General features: G+C 39.5%; 1 protein-coding gene across 11 annotated transcripts in view; it reads right to left on the bottom strand.

Annotated features, from left to right (window-relative positions):
* adgrl2a (adhesion G protein-coupled receptor L2a) overlaps nt 1-17,454 on the bottom strand; it is a 180,722-nt gene that overhangs the window by 38,927 nt on the left and 124,341 nt on the right. For all 11 annotated transcript variants that reach the window (XM_051673249.1, XM_051673247.1, XM_051673248.1 and 8 more), the window contains exons 7-15: nt 16,700-16,803; nt 16,022-16,207; nt 13,279-13,317; nt 11,127-11,310; nt 10,285-10,407; nt 9,354-9,559; nt 7,970-8,143; nt 4,327-4,536; nt 2,877-3,097 (exon numbers count right to left, since the gene is read on the bottom strand). In XM_051673249.1, coding sequence (XP_051529209.1) covers nt 2,877-3,097; nt 4,327-4,536; nt 7,970-8,143; nt 9,354-9,559; nt 10,285-10,407; nt 11,127-11,310; nt 13,279-13,317; nt 16,022-16,207; nt 16,700-16,803 — 1,447 coding nt within the window. The remainder of the gene's footprint in view (nt 1-2,876; nt 3,098-4,326; nt 4,537-7,969; nt 8,144-9,353; nt 9,560-10,284; nt 10,408-11,126; nt 11,311-13,278; nt 13,318-16,021; nt 16,208-16,699; nt 16,804-17,454) is intronic.

A 17,454-nucleotide genomic window follows, 5' to 3' on the forward strand; every position in this document is an offset into this window, starting at 1 on the left:
GTTGAGCCACAGGTGGCGCTCCTGGACCACTAGTGTGGCCATCGTCCGCCCGAGAGACCGCGCCATAACTTCCGTTGACCGGAGGGTGAGGTCGGTCGCCGAGCGCAGTTCCTGCATCAAATCTGGGGCGGAACTACTCTCGTGCAGTTCCTTTAGCGCCTTGGCAGACTTGCAGGAGAGCCATGGCGTGTAGGGCGGAGGCAGCTGGTCCAGCGGCACCATAGGCCTTGGCCGTCAGAGACGACATAAACCTACAGGCCTTGGACGGGGGCTTTGGGCACCTGCGCCAGGTGGCGGCACTCTGCGGGCATAGGTGCACCGCGAGCGCCTTTATCCACCGGGGGATTGCCGAATAACCCTTGGCCGCCCCACCATCGAGGGTAGTGAGAGCGGGGAAGCAGAAAAGATCGGGACCGGGCAGTAAAAAGTGCCTCCCGCGACCTTGTCAGCTCTTCATGCACTTCCGGGAAGAAAGGAACGGGGCGGGGCGTGGCTTTTAGCGGCGCCGCGAGCCCAGGAAGGTTCAGGGAAGAGTGGTGAAATCCACTCTAACCGACGCTCGCGGCTGCCCGGAAAAGCATGTCGTCATCTCCGCGTCAGCCTGTGACTGGGCGATCGACCCCGAAGGAAGGAGCCCAGCTGAGGCTTCCGACTGGACGAGCCCGCTCTCTGATGCTGCGCTCGAGAGCTCATCACTTTCGCGGGCTCCGAATAAGAGGTCGAACTCGCTGTGAGACGAGCCGGCGGACTCACCCGGAAGCCCGATCGGGGCAGACGAGCGTGCTGGGGAATGGGAGGTCCGCGGGGGTATACCTGGCAGTGGCGGTCCCATTGGGGTCCCCAAATCGCCCCCAGTGCTAGCCGCGCTGGCCTCAAACCTGTGGGTAAAAGGACCGAGGTGGGAGCCTCTGGGGTGGCTCGCTTTCTTACGAAGGTGAGCCGCGACCGCAACGTTGCCATGGACATATTCTCGCAATGAGAACATGACCATCCACGAACGCTGTCTCCGCATGAGCAGTGCCCAGACACGAAAGACAGTGATTGTGACCGTTAGAAGGCGAGAGATAACGAGCACAACCAGGAATAACACACAATCGGAAAAGCATCTTTAAAAAGACGTGTCTTTAAAAAGACGTTCTGTGTGTGCGCTCTTTTAGAGAAATATATACTCTTTTAGAGGGGAAAAATGCTCTTTCAGAAAATATACTCTCTAGTTTTTCTGCCCAGGGGCATTCTCTGCAGTGCACCAGTGCAGAGGAGGGAGAAGCCGCTGAAATGCGCCGTCAGATCCAGCAGAGGTGAATGAACAGTAGTATTCAGCTCAATGAGCATGACCGTTCGGCTCCGAAGAGAAAATCTGAATGAGTGGTTGCATACCAGCTCCTTTTATACCCGTATGTTCGGGGGAGTGGCATGCAAATACCACTCGCCAGTTTTCATTGGCCTTTTATCAAAGACCAGAGGTGTCTCGGGCTCCCGAGAGTGACCCCTAGTGTCACTACATCGACACCAACGTCGAGTGAGTGACAGGTAGGGAATTGAGATTTTCGAAAACGTTCTGCCAAGTGGATACATTTGAAAATGGCATCTTCGCGTTGTAATGTGGACGGGGAAGACGGAGATATCTGAAAACGATGACGTATTTGTTGTCATGTGAGGCAGTCATGTGATCCATTCAACCCAAAACAATCAAGATGGCGGCCCACATTGTAGCAGTGTTATTGTGCCTGTTATTCACTTTGACAGCATTATTAAAGATAAATGTTACTTTGTGCAACTTTTACAATGCATTCCTTCATAGGCGACGCAAAATGTACTCGGAATTGCTGTACAGTGATGAAACACGAGGACAACTGCATTACAGCCTGTAAGGGGATTTAAGCGTTTTCATACGTTTTAGTGTGGACGAGCAACTTTTGGAAAACTCTTGAAAACGGCAGTGTGGATGGAGAGAATTTCGAAAATGAAAACCTCGTTTTCAAATGTATCAGGATTAATGTGGACATAGCCTAAAATAGAGAATTCTGGCAAATGTAGCATTTCAACACTCCTACAAAAATAGGTAATAAGTTATTAAAGAGACAATTAAAAAAATCAATATGCTACCAAGTGTATTCCTAAAAATTGACACTTTAAACAGATACACATTTACTTTAAAATGTATAGTCTTTCAATTTCAGGAAAACAGATGAAAAATACTGAAGACATCTTGCACTAAACAGATTTTTGTCCAATCAAATGCACTCTAGAACAATAATGTCCCTCCCTCTAATACCACCTCCGACCAGCTAAAGCAAATTGGCTGTTTAAAAAAATAGGGGGCCATTCCATACAGTATGACCGGCCAAGATATTTTAATCTATTTTTTAACTTGAATGTCTTTTTTTAAGAGTTTTGTCTTTAAAATGAATCTAGGGGACAGAAATGTTCCCCTAATTGATGAATCACCCAAATACATTTGTAAATGACAGGAAGCCTCTGCTTTCAGTATTAACAGTGATGCGGCAGGCAGGGCCAAGACACGTCCACCTGTTTATGTGTTATAAAGAGGAACCCAAGAGCCCAGGCAGGACTGAAGCACCACCATTAATCTACGTAAAAGCCTCTTTCTCATGCGGCTCTCGTCTCCGTTTGAGAGCATTTACAAACAACAGGTCACCAGAGGCTATTTGAACAAAAGACACTAACGCATGCAGCCCTGCCTGGAAACCGCATTTTGTACTGTAAGGCATCCTCTGTAGACTTTGTGTGTGTGTGTGTGTGTGTGTGTGTGTGTGTGTGTGTGTGGTACCTATGGAACTGCTTGCTTGTGTTTTGCTCCCGCAGACAGCTTTGCATTTAAAAAAAAATCAAAGAAAACATTCAAAGTCGCTTACGCTTTTTTGGTCCCGTAGCTCCTGTAGTCGACTGCGGCGGACACACCCACGACCACAGCAGGGAGGAGATATCCCATCATGTAGAAATACCTCCTACGTGAATATCCACTCTCAAAGACGTCCACAAGCATCAAATAGAGTTGAACCCCCTCCAAACACATCCAAGCAAAAGACGCCAGGAAAAAGTAATGCAGAATTCCTGCGATTATGGAGCAGGCTACCTGTGGGATGAACATATGCATTCAGTAAGCCTGAAAAACTCATTTTGATGGAAAAATCATAGATTTACCTAAATCATGTGTCCAAATTAGTGATTAATCGGCCAGGCACTGAATCAAAAAGGCCATTTTTCGGCCAATAATCATGCCTGATTGATAATTTTCCAGAATGTACTGAGTCTTGTATATTGATTATGTACATTTTCTATTTTGAAATGTTTATTGGTGAATGTTGAGTAATTGTTGGGTAAAATCTGTATTTATTTTGTATTTGTTGTTTCCACAATTTTGTTTTCTGCATGTCTCATTATAAATGTGTTACATTAAATTTCACTTAAAAATGTATTAATTTCATTGCATTAGATAACAAATTTTAAATCAAGTGGCAAATATTGCAAATAATACAACTGGCAATTGATGCAATGAAATTCCTACATTTTTAACTGTCCAAACACTTTTGGGGGGCACTGTGTATACAGTATATATTATAAGATTGGCCATCCTCCTCTCTAGATATCGGTATCAACCACTGAAAAATCTACACTCACTGAGCAGTTTATTAGGAACACCTGTACACCTACTTATTCATGCAATTATCTAATCAGCCAATCGCGTGGCAGCAGTACAATGCATAAAATCACGCATATACTGAGGAGCTTCAGTTAATGTTCACATCATCCATCAGAATAGGTAAAAAAAAATGTGATCTCAGTGATTTAGACCGTGGCATGGTTGTTGGTGCCAGAAGGGCTGTTTTGATTATTTCTGTAACTGCTGATCACCTAGGATTTTCATGCACAAAGGTCACTGGAGTTTACTTAGAATGGTGCCAAAAACAAAAAACATCCAGTGAGTGGCAGTTCTGTGGATGGAAACGCCTTGTTGATGAGAAAGGTCAACAGAGAATGGCCAGACTGTTCAAGCTGACAGAAAGGCTACGGTAACTCAGATAACCACTCTGTAAAATTGTAGTGAGTGGAATAGCATCTCAGAATGCACAACACGTCGAACCTTGAGGTGGATGTGCTACAACAGCAGAAGTCCATGTCGGGCACTTTAATAGGACCATAATGTGCCTAATAAAGTGCACAGTGAGTGTATATTGTTTGACCTTTAGTCTAAATGCAGCTAGGTATCAAGAGGAAGATGTCTGGACATGACTGTAGGGGTAAGCCATTTTGATGAGACCAAGCGCAACTGAAAAAAATCACATCCATCAATGGTAACGTTACCCTTGGCTCTGTCATGTCGATGCCAATGAGGAAGATGAGCTCTGCAATGAAGAGGTTGATGCACAGGTTCTTGTGGATAGTGTTCCTGTCACTCTGAAGTCCACGGAAGAAACAGAAGGTGAAGATGCTCATGGCCAGACAGATGAGGGACACCACAATACCCACACGACTGATGACACTCAACAGCAGCTCCTGGACTTTATCTGGACCCTGACAAACATACAGACAGAGGGAGTTAAGGAATTTAAATACAGATAATGTCTACTAGTTGAGAGAGAGAGAGAGAGAGAGAGAGAGAGAGAGAGAGAGAGAGAAAAAGGATTTTCCATGATTTTTAAAAAAAGAGTTTGACGTCTACTATGAGGGCAAACTGTGATACTGTGTCCTTACATGGGTGTAACACTACAAATTTCCAATGACAAGAAATTTGTCTGTCCACACTGAAAGCAAAAATGCTGTGCGATGCTCATTCACAGCCGATCAAAAGACATTTGTTGTTTACTATACAGCTATATGGAGCATCGGTTGGCACCAATGAGATTTTGCAGTGGGTGGGGCTACCCAGCATGATGCAACTGACAGATGCAACCAAAAGAAGTTGGTTCAGATAAATACTCAGGTTTACATGGTAGAGATAGGACACTGTAACATTCACAATGCAAAGCTCCCTCTTTAATGGAGACTAATTGGGTCATTCGGGATTGTCATGTTCATGATGTCAAAACCATGAACTCATTGACATATATGCACCCTTTTTTTTTTTTTTGACATATCAATGCCTACTCAGTATTCACCAACTTGGCAGGAATTTTGTTACTCATTGAACAGTTTGCCAATCATAGCAGAGGTTATTTACATAAAGAAGTTTTAATGTACAGTAGAAAAAACAGCCTGTTTACAGTCATTTTTCTCTTTCAGCTCAACAACCGTCATGGCAAACAGTTTGAGGGGAATCTTGCTGATCAAGTTAGGTAAAGCAAAGTCTTTCTAGCAAGTCAGTCTACTGGCGGCCATCTTTAGAACGCTCTCGGGCAGCTATTTTTCTATATAAACAAGCAGCATACAAGAGCAGCTCCTATCTACTTGAATGGGCAAAGACTGAAATCTCCAAAATGGTTGGTCAAGATTACGATCAAAGAACATATTTCAAATCAGCAGTAAAATCTGACAACACTGGTATCATAAAGTGACATGATACCTAAGATTACTCTAAAAATCGAAATTTAGTGTATAAATAATGCGCATCAAGTTGATTGACAGGCGATGTCTATATCTAAAAGGTGATTGACTTTTTGACCTGTAAGGTGGGACTTCCTTTGTACATCCAATGACCATTGGGCATTCCAGTTTCTCCCATTCATTTTAACAGAAGTGGCTCGTCTCTTCTAAATAGTCTCTGGTTAAAGTTAGTTAAACTGTCAACATGTTTATAGCTACCTGAATAATAGCACATCCAGTTTCATGGCACAGATCTGAAGGTAACTCTAATGCCCCCTTGAGTACTGAATTTGCTAACGCCATAGTGATGCAATAGCACATTAACCCTTGTAGGACCTCCCAGGTCAATTTGACCCATTTCAGATTTGAACACCAATTTACTAAACCATTTTTTAAGCCTGAAACTTCATGACATCGTCCACGGAGGTGATCTGAGCCTGATGATGTAAAAATTACTCATTTTATGTTTTTTTAAAAGGAAGTTATAAAAAAGTCCCTTTGTAGTCCCTCCCTGACCTGGTTAATATAAAGACTTGCAAGAAAGCTGTAAAACGGTAGTAAAGTTCAAATGCTATTTATAAGTACACTTAGACTCATAATTGCATGCACACACCCTCTCACCACACATATGCATTTACAACTCCCTCCCCCCCCCCCCCAAACACACACTCACATACACACAAATACATACATTCTGCTGCTGTGCTCCATTGATTACCTCCCTCTTTCTCTCCCTCTCTCTCTCCCCTCACACCATCCCCTCTCCAAACACATTTCATACATTTCACCCCCACCCCCCACAACCACACACACACACACACACACACACACACACACACACACAAAACTTTTTCACACACCCTTTTTCTTCCAGACGATACAAATCACTTGTTATTGCCAGAAATTCAAAGCTGTTTTCATAACATTCTCACAGTGGCAGTACATAGAGTGCTTGCACAGAAGCCTGTTCTCTACAAAATTAACAAAATGAGCAAAAACTTCACCAGCCAAGATGTTCTGGAAATTTTGCTGGAGAATGACGGTGATGAAGAAAGTGAAATAGAAAGTGCATCAGACACAGAGGACAAAATTTAAATAGCTACAGATGCTGTTTCATGCATTACAGACATCACCTTTGCATTAGAACTGTTCATTCCACAGTCCATAAAAAATTAGATAAAGTGCTAATGGATTTGTTAAACATGGAAGGGAAAAGTGCGTTTAGAGACAAATGAAATGATGTAGTAGAGACATTACCGGTCAAAAGTTTTGAAACACTTACTCATTCTTTATTATAATTTTTTTTCACATTTAAAATAATAGTAAAGTCATTAAAACTATGGAATAACATAAATGGAACTATGGGAATTATGTTGTGACTAAACTAAATCCAAAATAAATAAAAACTGTGTTATATTTTAGCATCTTCAAGGTAGTCACCCTTTGCCTAGAATTTGCAAAAATGTACTCATGACATTTTCTCAACCAACTTCTTGAGGTATCACCCTGGGATGCTTTTTAAACAGTATTGAAGGAGTTCCCATCTATATGTTGGGCTTTTCTTTATTATTTGGTCCAAGTCATCAATTTCAAAAACTTTTTTTTTTTTTTATTAAATATTATATTTATAATGAAATAAATTCATATGGTGGCACAATTATATTTTTGTCTACAAAACTAATTTCAAACATTTAAGCATACATCTTCAGATCGAAAGATTTTTAAGATCATGGGAAACATTTCGGTCAAGTGTTTCAAAACTTTTGACCGGTAGTGTAAACAGAAGAAGAAGAAGAAGAAGAAGAATTGCAAACTAAAGTTTCTTATAAGAAAAAAATATGACAAATTTTTTTTTATTTGAAAAAAAAATATATATATTATATATTTGTCTTACTATATATAAAATGACTGAAATATGCACTAGGAAATTAGTAATAAGTAGGTTACTGATTAATTGTCAGTTGTTGGGGGAAAATTGGTAAATTCGGATGTTGAATTGTAATTAATAATGTCGGGTCAATTTGACCCAGTGAGGTCTACAGTTCTTGATTGTCAGGACCAAGGAAGGGTATGTATGCACTTACAGTGTGTTGGCCAAGCTTTTGCATCTGTGTAAATTATGGTTCTGATAAGGGTCAGAGAGAGGGTGGAACATGGTAATTGACTAAATTATGACAAGTGTGCAAGAAACTTTGACTAACATTATAAGTGGATTACAGGGGAGATCTAAATGCAAAATCTAAATACAAAAAAAGTGTAGAATATAGTCTATTTAATGGGCCGGTTTGCATCCATCTGCAATCCAGTGAATTATCAGTTCACAGCAGCTGACTTAAAGATGAGCATTGGCAGTGTCTATTATCACAGCTGGTTTCACAGTAACACTCAGACAAAAGCTTAAATATTTATAAAGTTCATATCCTACCAGCAGCTCTCGATGAGCCATGAGCACCGCAAAGTTGGTGAGATGACTACAGGAGCAGGTAGTGTGACTTTTATTAGCGTGTATGAGTTTGCAGCCCTGAGTGGACCAGTATCCCATCATGGTTCTCTCCGAGTAGTTCCAGAAAGAGCAGTTGGAGTTATAGTAATGCTGCATCTGAAATTGAGAGCAGACAGAATGATCGTTCCTGTTATGAAGTACATTTTTATGTGCCCATCTTAACATACTAGATCAAATATTAAACTCACATTTTTTTAAAGATGAAAATCATATAAGTTAGTTTTATTTTATCACAATATCACAATTAAGTGAACATACATTAGGTGTGAATTTTAATTATTATTTTTTTTTTTTTTTTGCCATGTCTACGTGAGCTATACATTAACTTCTAAAATGAAAATCTGGCAATTTATGAAGACATATTCCATTTATATTGCCCTTATTGTTAGTCATTTTATAGCTTTTTTCTGTTTCCCCAATATCTCTTTCCATCCTGTTAGTCTGTTGTAATATTCCTTTAACAAAAGATAGCTCCTTAATCCTCCAGCTCCATCATCCTTCAGGAAGTGACATAATTCATGTATTTGTGATATTATTTGGTTTGTCTCACTTTAAAACATTCAACCCTAGAAACATTGTTGATGGGTTAGCCGATAATAATTAATTGAAAATTGGTAGCTGTCCTTGTGGCAGGCTTTTGTACTGTACTGTACATGAACATATGAGACAAGCCATCATAATTCACTCTGACTCACCAAAACTTGAGCCAGACTGTTGCCGTTCATTATTTCTTAAATTATACTCTGGCCTTATCAAACACTCCTTTAAATGCGCAGTGTGTGTTCGCACATAAACGACTAAAGAATCTAATAAGGTTAAATGAGTGCGAAATCTAGCATGGGACCATTGATTATATGAGGTGCTAACAGGGGGCAGAATGGTTTGAAGGCATGTCTGTGGAAATCACACAATTACTTTGATAGAGAGCAAAAATCAAAATGGGTCTCCTCTGGGAGAGCTCCTGACACTTTAGGAGAGAGCGAGACAATAATTGGTCCTCTGGTAATTTCATCCTACATTGTAAAGCTAATCTGGGAGTTAATTTTCCACTCCAAAAAAAGGAAATTGCATCATTTACATCCTAATGTCGACAAACGAATTAGTTTTCATTAAGAATTTGGTCTAGGCTGGTAATAATCATTGGTTCAGACTTTGTTAATTTCATGTTCGATGGCTTAAACAAACCCCTGTGTGACCTTGTAGGGTGTTTGAATTGAGACTGCTTTTATTTTCGCTTTCTTTGTAGTCTTGCTTTGCAATCCCGCTGTTTTTATAATCTCTTTGTTTGCTTATTGCTTGCACTCACGTCAATGTGCTCCAGGGTGAAAATCACAGGCTCTGATATAAATACGCGACTGGACTCCTTGTTTATCGAGGCTGCGATGACATCAGAATTCACAGCCACTGTGAAATTGCGTCCGTTTGCCTCATGGCTGAGCTTGATTGTTGCGTTCTCCGTGCTTAGAAACTGCCCCAGGTTCTTGTAAAGGGCAAAAACCAACTTGGCAACACCTGCATAGCGGAAACAGCACACTTAATTTCACATGAAAGTATATTACTGTGTGGTTGAATCTCACAAAAACTGTTAAAGAGATTTGCTTTCTTTTTTCCATGGAACACACAAGGAAATGTTAGCCTCAGACTCCATTTACATTCATTGCATCTTTTTCCATACAATGAAAGTGAATTGTGACTAAGGCTTTTAATAAATGTTCAGTTTTTTTATATTTCACCCAAAAAGAAAAAAGAAAGAAAAAAAATCTCATTTTCATTGCCATAATGTAATAAGAAATAATGGCGTATTTTTTTAATTGTAAAATATTTATACATCAGGGTAGAATTTGGTGTAATTTATGACTATATGATATATGTCTTTGTATTGTTCACCTATGCAGATATTTAAAAAATATCAAACATGACAATCCAATTATCAAATGTCTAAATGACCCCCTACTGAGCAAACTTCAGTGTTTCCAAGTTTCCAACTTCAGTAAGTAGAATATTGATAACATTTCTGAAAGTGACCCAGCAGCAGGTTGGTTAATTTTGCCGAAAACAACATATGTTGAGCAGTATGTTCAAATTTATGTTTAGATCTTTCTCTGACCATGAGAGCATTGCTATCTCCATAGTGACAGGAGCAATTGGATCTTATATGTTCTCATTCTCAATAGACTCAATACTTTGACAGTACAATGATTGCATGTGTGCGTATTTGTGCGTGGGTTGAAGCATACCATTACGACTGTTGAGCTTGACAGTATTGGAAGACAACTGGATAGAAATACCACCCCTGCCACTCTGGGGAAACCTGAAATCTTGAACCTGCCCATCTGTGCTCAGCACGTAAACATCCAAAACTGCAGAGAGAAATCACATGTTTTATAATGTTATTTTCATCAAGTGGAAACAGAGAAAAAACAAAATCTATTAAACCGAGATTCATATGCTTGTATGTCCCTGCTGAAAAGACCAGCCTAAGATTATTTGCCGGTTTAACTGGTTTCCCAACCTGGCTAAGCTGGTTTTCAGCAGGTCTACCTGGTCTCCCAGCATGACCAAGTTGACAAACTCCTTAAACCCCTCTAAAACCATGAACCAGACTAGCATGAAGAGTTGGGGGGCAGTCTGGGGGACAGCTAAATCCAGAAAACCAGCTTAGGCTGGTTTAAGATGGCTTAAGTTGATTCAGCTGGTCTCCCAGCCTGGCCAAATTGGTTTTCAGCAGTTCTTCCTGGTTACCCAGCCTGGCCAAGCTGGTGTCCAGCTGATTTGGCTTTTTGGCCAGCTGATCTCCCAGCCTATCCAACTGACATGTGCCCAAAACCCCTCTAAAAACCAGCTAACTAGACTAGCCTGAGCAGTGGAAACCAGCCTGGTAGACAGTTAAGCCCAGCAAACCCACTTAAAGTGGTTTTATGTGTTGTTGTTTTATTTTAATTTTTCAGCAGTGATTCAATTCTATTACTCTAATTTCATGGCTAAAACTGGCAAACTCAAAATGATCAGCCACTACACACTAAATAAACCGTTTACACACTTGTCAGTTCTATTAGTTTTGCGTATCGCTTGCACTCACTTATATTACTGGCTGGTACTTTTACGATGGCTGGTTCCATTAAATTGTCAGCAAGGACGAAGGCTCCTTCCTCCAGGGTGTCCAGTAACATGGTTGCGGCGTGTGTCTGCTCTGTGGTGTTCATATCTCGCCAGGATTTCAGTGCCTCCGGTCTGAGGAGGTTGTCAACTGTATCCACAATAGCCTAAACCCCAAATGAGACGCTTGTGTTAGCACTAACTACTGTAGTGAGGTCAAATGTCAAAGCCCTGACTTAATCAGCAGCTGTCTTCCTGTGCCCAAATAAAAGCAAACATGCACACATGGTTTCAGTTCGTTATCAGGTGACATATATAAAAACAGGTTGCAGAAATGAGCCTGACATGCTCTGTCTGTCTCAAGAGTGCAGTATTTAAAAAATAAAGCTCCATAAGCGCTCCTATGCACTCTTTAAGCACATAAACGGACACATTCGAGGTAAAGAGAGACAACCATTTGTTTAAGATAAAAACATCATTGCTGTGTGTCATCAGAATTGAAGCAGGCCACTATTTTCAAATATCATCCATTATGATCCTGTTTTTAATATGGAAACACATTTTAAACAACATTTATTGTAATATCTCTAGGCCTTGATAATATAATGCACAAAACTGAACAGAAGAAAAAGGCCACCTGCTAACCAAAGAATTAAAAAAAAAATCTTTAATAAAAAAAACAAAGAGAAATTCTGTGGAGAGTAAGGGGCCACCATTCATACTGGATGCTTTGACAAAAAGCTAGACGAAGCATGGTTGAATAGAACAAAATTCAGTTGTCTCAAGACTTTTTAAAGAGTTTAACTATTTTTAACTTGTTACAGTCCCTCAAACATGCACCATTTCATCCATCTGGAATTAATTGGGTTGTGAACAGAATGGGACCAGACCTAAATTTGAGTTTACAGTTGACTGGGGGACTAAAAACTTGTATGACTACTGGCATCCTGAGATACTGTCGGCATGCACTTTTGAGGAGGCTTTTGGACTAATACGTGGAGGCTGACATATGTCAATGGTAATTCTTTGTTTTCAAATATTCCCTTAACCTTTATTGCATTACTTTGATCAGCATTAAATAACTTCATTAACACTGCATTAGTAATCTATAGGATTTTAGAAAGGCTGCATTATCAACAAGCCTAAAACCATGCTAAAATAGCTATTTGGCTTATGGGTTATCAACCAATAGCCTATGTGGCCTTTGTGAAATCAGCTGAAAAGGAAAGTCATTTGAGAGGTGGATCAAGATATTATGTATTGTCTTGTTTTATCTTTCTTTTTTTGGAATAACATGCATTGATGAATTATACACAAAAAGACCAGAAACGTGCATTAAGAAAGTTAACAGAGACAATTTAGATTTCATGTCGACTTTAAATGATGTCATTTTGGGTCACTATTATTCTGACATAATTTAATTAATTTTATAATAACTGAAACCTTTAAGTAATTCTCTTTCTGATATCAGTTTGATGCTGGATATACCGAACATAATTCTAGACTGGACAGAATGGGATATATCTCAATAAAGCAGCATTCTCACATGAGAGGTTTGCATAATTTAATTATACAAAGAATATTTCACCTCATACAGTAACACTCTCATACAACTAACAGTCTGTAATTCTCAGCCAGAACTACTGTGCACATACACAAAAGTACCAACAGACTTTTGTACGTCTACGATCTTTTAGCAACTCAAGATGCGTTGGCAAAAACCAATGCAGCAATCAAATTGATTTCAAGGACCACAAATTGACATCAACCCTTTAGAACCAATCAGATCAGAGCACAAAAACAACAATGCATGCACCGCCAACCTGCAAATAAAAAACAAGTCAACAGAAATCAGGATTTTAACATTAAAGAAACTGAAAAAGAAAGAAATAGACCATCAAAGAACACGCAAAAATGTAAGAACTGGGAATAAAAATGGCAGCCACATAATTTCTGATCTACTTAAATATTGAACTTCAGGCATTGAGGACACTGGCAGAGTGAAATGTTGTGGCAACAGTGAGAATGGACAGACACAGGACCATGCTGAGGAACGATGGCAGAAAAAGAAGAAGAGACAGTAAAAAAAAAGACGAGTGAAGAGACAGTGACATAGTAGCATAGCACAGATATACCTTCATATATGCCCTGCACGTCCTTTCTCGCTTTTGAAGCTTTTTGATTTGAGAGAGGACACACACAAGAACAAAAACAGACCAAAGAAACACAGTTAGAAAGGTTGATGGTATACCAATGAATTCTCCAATCCACAAGCACTTAAGCAACACAGTATAGCAGTTGTGCCTGCTACAATGATTTCATGTTAGAAGATGAATGTTAGGGTGTACAGAGCATTGAGAACAACAATTTAATCTGAAGGTGTCTTAACCCACAGGTGATATTTAGCATAAAATAGCATGAGTAACTCATTTATCATCTGAAATTTGCAAATTAAGCATATGCAATACCATAAGCAAAAGCACTTAATTTATCTAGTATGCATATTGTTTACGTCCACGCTTAGTGTTACAAGAAGGTATTTCCTGGAATAACATTCATATCAACCAATCAATGACCTTTAATTTTAGAGGTAGGGCAGAGTAAGGGTTTGGGGTAGGTTTCGTTTTCTGAACCGTGGCAGCACTGGCTTTTCCTTTAAAAGATCTAGAGTAAGGTTGCCAGTTTGGACCAGGCGAAATGGTTGACTAGGGATAAGGATATAGGGTTGGAAGTTGGGGTTTAAGGTCAGGAGTGAGAGTGTGGGTTAGGATTTTAAGGTTGAGGTTAAGATTGGGTTTAGGAATAGTGGTTAAGGATAGGATTTAGGGTAGGAAATTAGGGCAAAATGTTAGGATGCAGGTCAGATGAAGGGACAAGGTACAAGATTTAGGGTTGAAGGTTTGGGGCTAGGATTCAGGGTTAAGGTTAGGATCAGGGATCAGTTAAGGTGTGGGTTGTACAAGGGCAGGATTAAGGGTTGGAGATTAAGGGATATCAGTTGATAAATTCAGTAGATGGTTGATAGTAATGTTGTTTAAGGAACACCAGTGTATGTTGATCCAGGAACATGCCCTACTTTAATCACTTTGGCTGAGTCCCACGTGTGTCTCCCATGAGAAACAAATGGCACTCTTGCTAGTGAACTGGGAGTCCGACCTCTTTGCAATTAGGCAAGTGTGCCCTCTCTCCCTGCCTTGGGCTATAATTCTGAAAATCATTTGGAGAAAAAAGCAATGCCTAGTAACCAGGCCCTGCTACATCTCTAAGATGTAAGGTGGGCCATAGGACCCTCCGTGTGGACCGAACAGTTAAAGGGGTGGGTGTGGTTGTCAAAGTGGACCAAGCTCATGAATAGGTGGGTGAGCCCTACCTAGGCCCCCCTGTGAAGCTGGGACTGCTAGTAACTAATTTTGAAAGATTTTTTATGCTAATTCCATAGGAAATATGTTTCCTTAGAGAGTACAGTCTTTGCTCCAACCACTTGAGTTCACAGATATGTGCTCGGCTCCACCCACTTCTTGAAACACAGGAAAACTCATGCACCAATCGCATTTAAAATAGCTGTGAAAGAGGTTTCTGTCTCTGTATTAAACAATTAATGTTGCTTTAAACAACTCTGGTTATGCCCTCCAGGCACCGTGGCTTAACAACTAATGTTAAATCCCACTAAGTCAATTCAATTACATATAGGTTCAGTAGCCTCAGAGCATGCTAAATAGAGCCATATATCTTCAAAGCTCAGTTTCGATGAATGTATGCCCCAAATAATGCAAATTGTTGAATTAAATATTACATAACAGCAGATTGTGACAGAAATTTGGTTCAAATGCTGTAAAGTGCATAAAGCAGCCCCATACATACCTTTTTAATGTATTGAAAATATTTTATATATATAGTCAAGAATGTGAGTTGTGAACAATTAAACAATGACTTGCTTTATTCATTTCCGAGTGTCCTATTTTCAGAAAGTCACAGTGGCTATGTGCCAAATCATCTGTTAACTGGAAAGTGCACACTTTTAAGTTCAAGACAGTGTGTTAGTATCAGGACAAACTACAATGTCATTCAATTGCACCCTAAAATCAAAGACCAACTTGTTATGTACTGTTTGCGTTAGCATGTAAGCATAAGCATCTAGCTAAATTCATTAACTTAATCTCATTATTACTTAACTTTTTCAAATTATTTTGTATGTAAAAAAATTCTGTGGCAGATTCAGTATTGTTTCTTTGCCACTTTTCTTCAACTAAGAACTGTCACAAACTTCCTATTTTTCATTGTGCATGGGGTTTAGAGAATTATTACAAGAATTTGGGGCGAGTATCATGCTTAGTAAATAGACTAATACTTAATACTACTCAGAGCACAGTATTAGCTTAGCAACATGCTAACATCATACTGTATTAAAATCAATTGCAAGTCGAGTCTCCTGTGCAGAGCACAATTTGCGTTGAGTGGGGTTGCTACCAGTGTGTACAGTCACTTATGAGGTTCCCTGATGGTTAGGATCCTTACTAAGAAGGTAGCGGCCTATGCAGGCAGTAAACAGTGAGGCAGCTCACTAGGTTTCAGAACTAAAGTCTGGACACTTTTGGCACTCTCAATGTAGTATGATTTGGGACACTAATTCTAATCTTGCAAACTATTTAGCTGAGATAGTATGCAAATTGTGAAGCACCCTGTCATTCACTTCAGCATCAGTGCATTTATTCTATTTTCCACTGCCTAAACGCACAATGGGGTGTAACACAATAAAGGTTAATGCTGTTAAATAGTCTTTATGAAGTTCTATCCTTTAAGGAAACTGCCTCTGAAAGAGTCCTAGGCATGCTGCTGGCTTATTAAAAAATTATGTTAAGAGAAAACATCTGTTAATACCTTATTGAAGCTGCGGCCAGTGGAGTCTTTCTCGCTGGGTCGCAGTTCCTGTAACTGAGCGTCTAAAATATCCACAAGCTGCTCCATGAGTCTCATGGTGGAGCTAATGTCACCAGCAAAGATTGCTCCTTTGGTGTGTTTGGCCAGCTCATTCGCCAGGTTGGCTGCGTTTTCCCCACTCCGGATCTGGAGATTACACAAATTAACCTCACAGCATGGCTTCGAAAAATATCATTTTGTATCTACGAGACTCCTGACTCCCATTATGACATCATCACGCTGAGTCAGCAACAGCCCTTCCGAGCAATTACAGCTATCATTAGAAACTGGTAACACTTTCGAAGTGCACTTTGTGGGCTCAATAGCTGAGACATTTCTACTACTTTTGTTCACTTCTGTGGGTGTTGGAAGTATGGTACCCCATTGTGAACAATCCATTCTATGTACCGGTACCGGAAAACATCTCATATTAACACAAAAGCACACATTCAAAAGAGCATTGGAACAGTCCTTTGGATCCCTACTGGATGTTTGATGGCTATGTGTCTTCATCTTAACCAGTGATAACAGAAAGAATGGGCTCTACAATATGGCACAGGAGAGTATTTTACTTTTATGACAGCATGTTCATTTTTGCTGCACATTCTGCAAGGACAGAAACGGTCTAGAACTACAAACCTTTTGAGCGACTTGATTCACCCAGTGGGATGTGCAGTTGCTCAGATCTGGGCCTTTTGGGTTCCAGGTTCCAGTGGAGAGAACACATAGGTAGGAGGCAGTGCCTGTTCAAAAGCAGACATTATTATTTTTAGCTGCAATAGCAGTAGTAGATTTTCTAAAATATTATTCGCCTTGTGTAAGTTCCACACACCATAACTATGATTGGATCAGCCACGTACAAAGTAATTGTAAAATAACTAATATGCATACACCTGAGGCTGCACATCAGTTGAATTCTATATTAATGTGCAAGTTTGAGTATCAAGTTGTTAACCCTTGTGTGTCAATTAAAAAAAAAAGTTACTTAGAGGATAAAAACGTCTGTTTCAAAGAACTGCCATAATAATATTATATATTAATATTATTTTCCACTTTCAATAAGCAACATCAGTCCTGATCATAACTACCAAATATTCATTCATTTTCAGGATTTTAACCCTTTAAATGCCAGTTTGTTTATATAATGCCACTGTTGTTTTTTTATAAAAAAAAATAAATAATAAAACAAATAAAAAAAAAATATTTTCCATATACTAAATGCTAAGGGGATTTATTATTATTATTATTATTATTATTATTATTATTATTATTATTATTATTATTATTATTATTTTATCACAGTCTGAGATATGTCAATGATTAGAAACAACATTGATTTTGATGCATTATAATTTTTTGTGCAGTGTCAGATAAAAAAATAAAATAAAATAAAA

This window comes from Myxocyprinus asiaticus, chromosome 35 (genome assembly GCF_019703515.2).
Source record: "Myxocyprinus asiaticus isolate MX2 ecotype Aquarium Trade chromosome 35, UBuf_Myxa_2, whole genome shotgun sequence".
Taxonomy (NCBI): Eukaryota; Metazoa; Chordata; class Actinopteri; order Cypriniformes; family Catostomidae; genus Myxocyprinus; species Myxocyprinus asiaticus.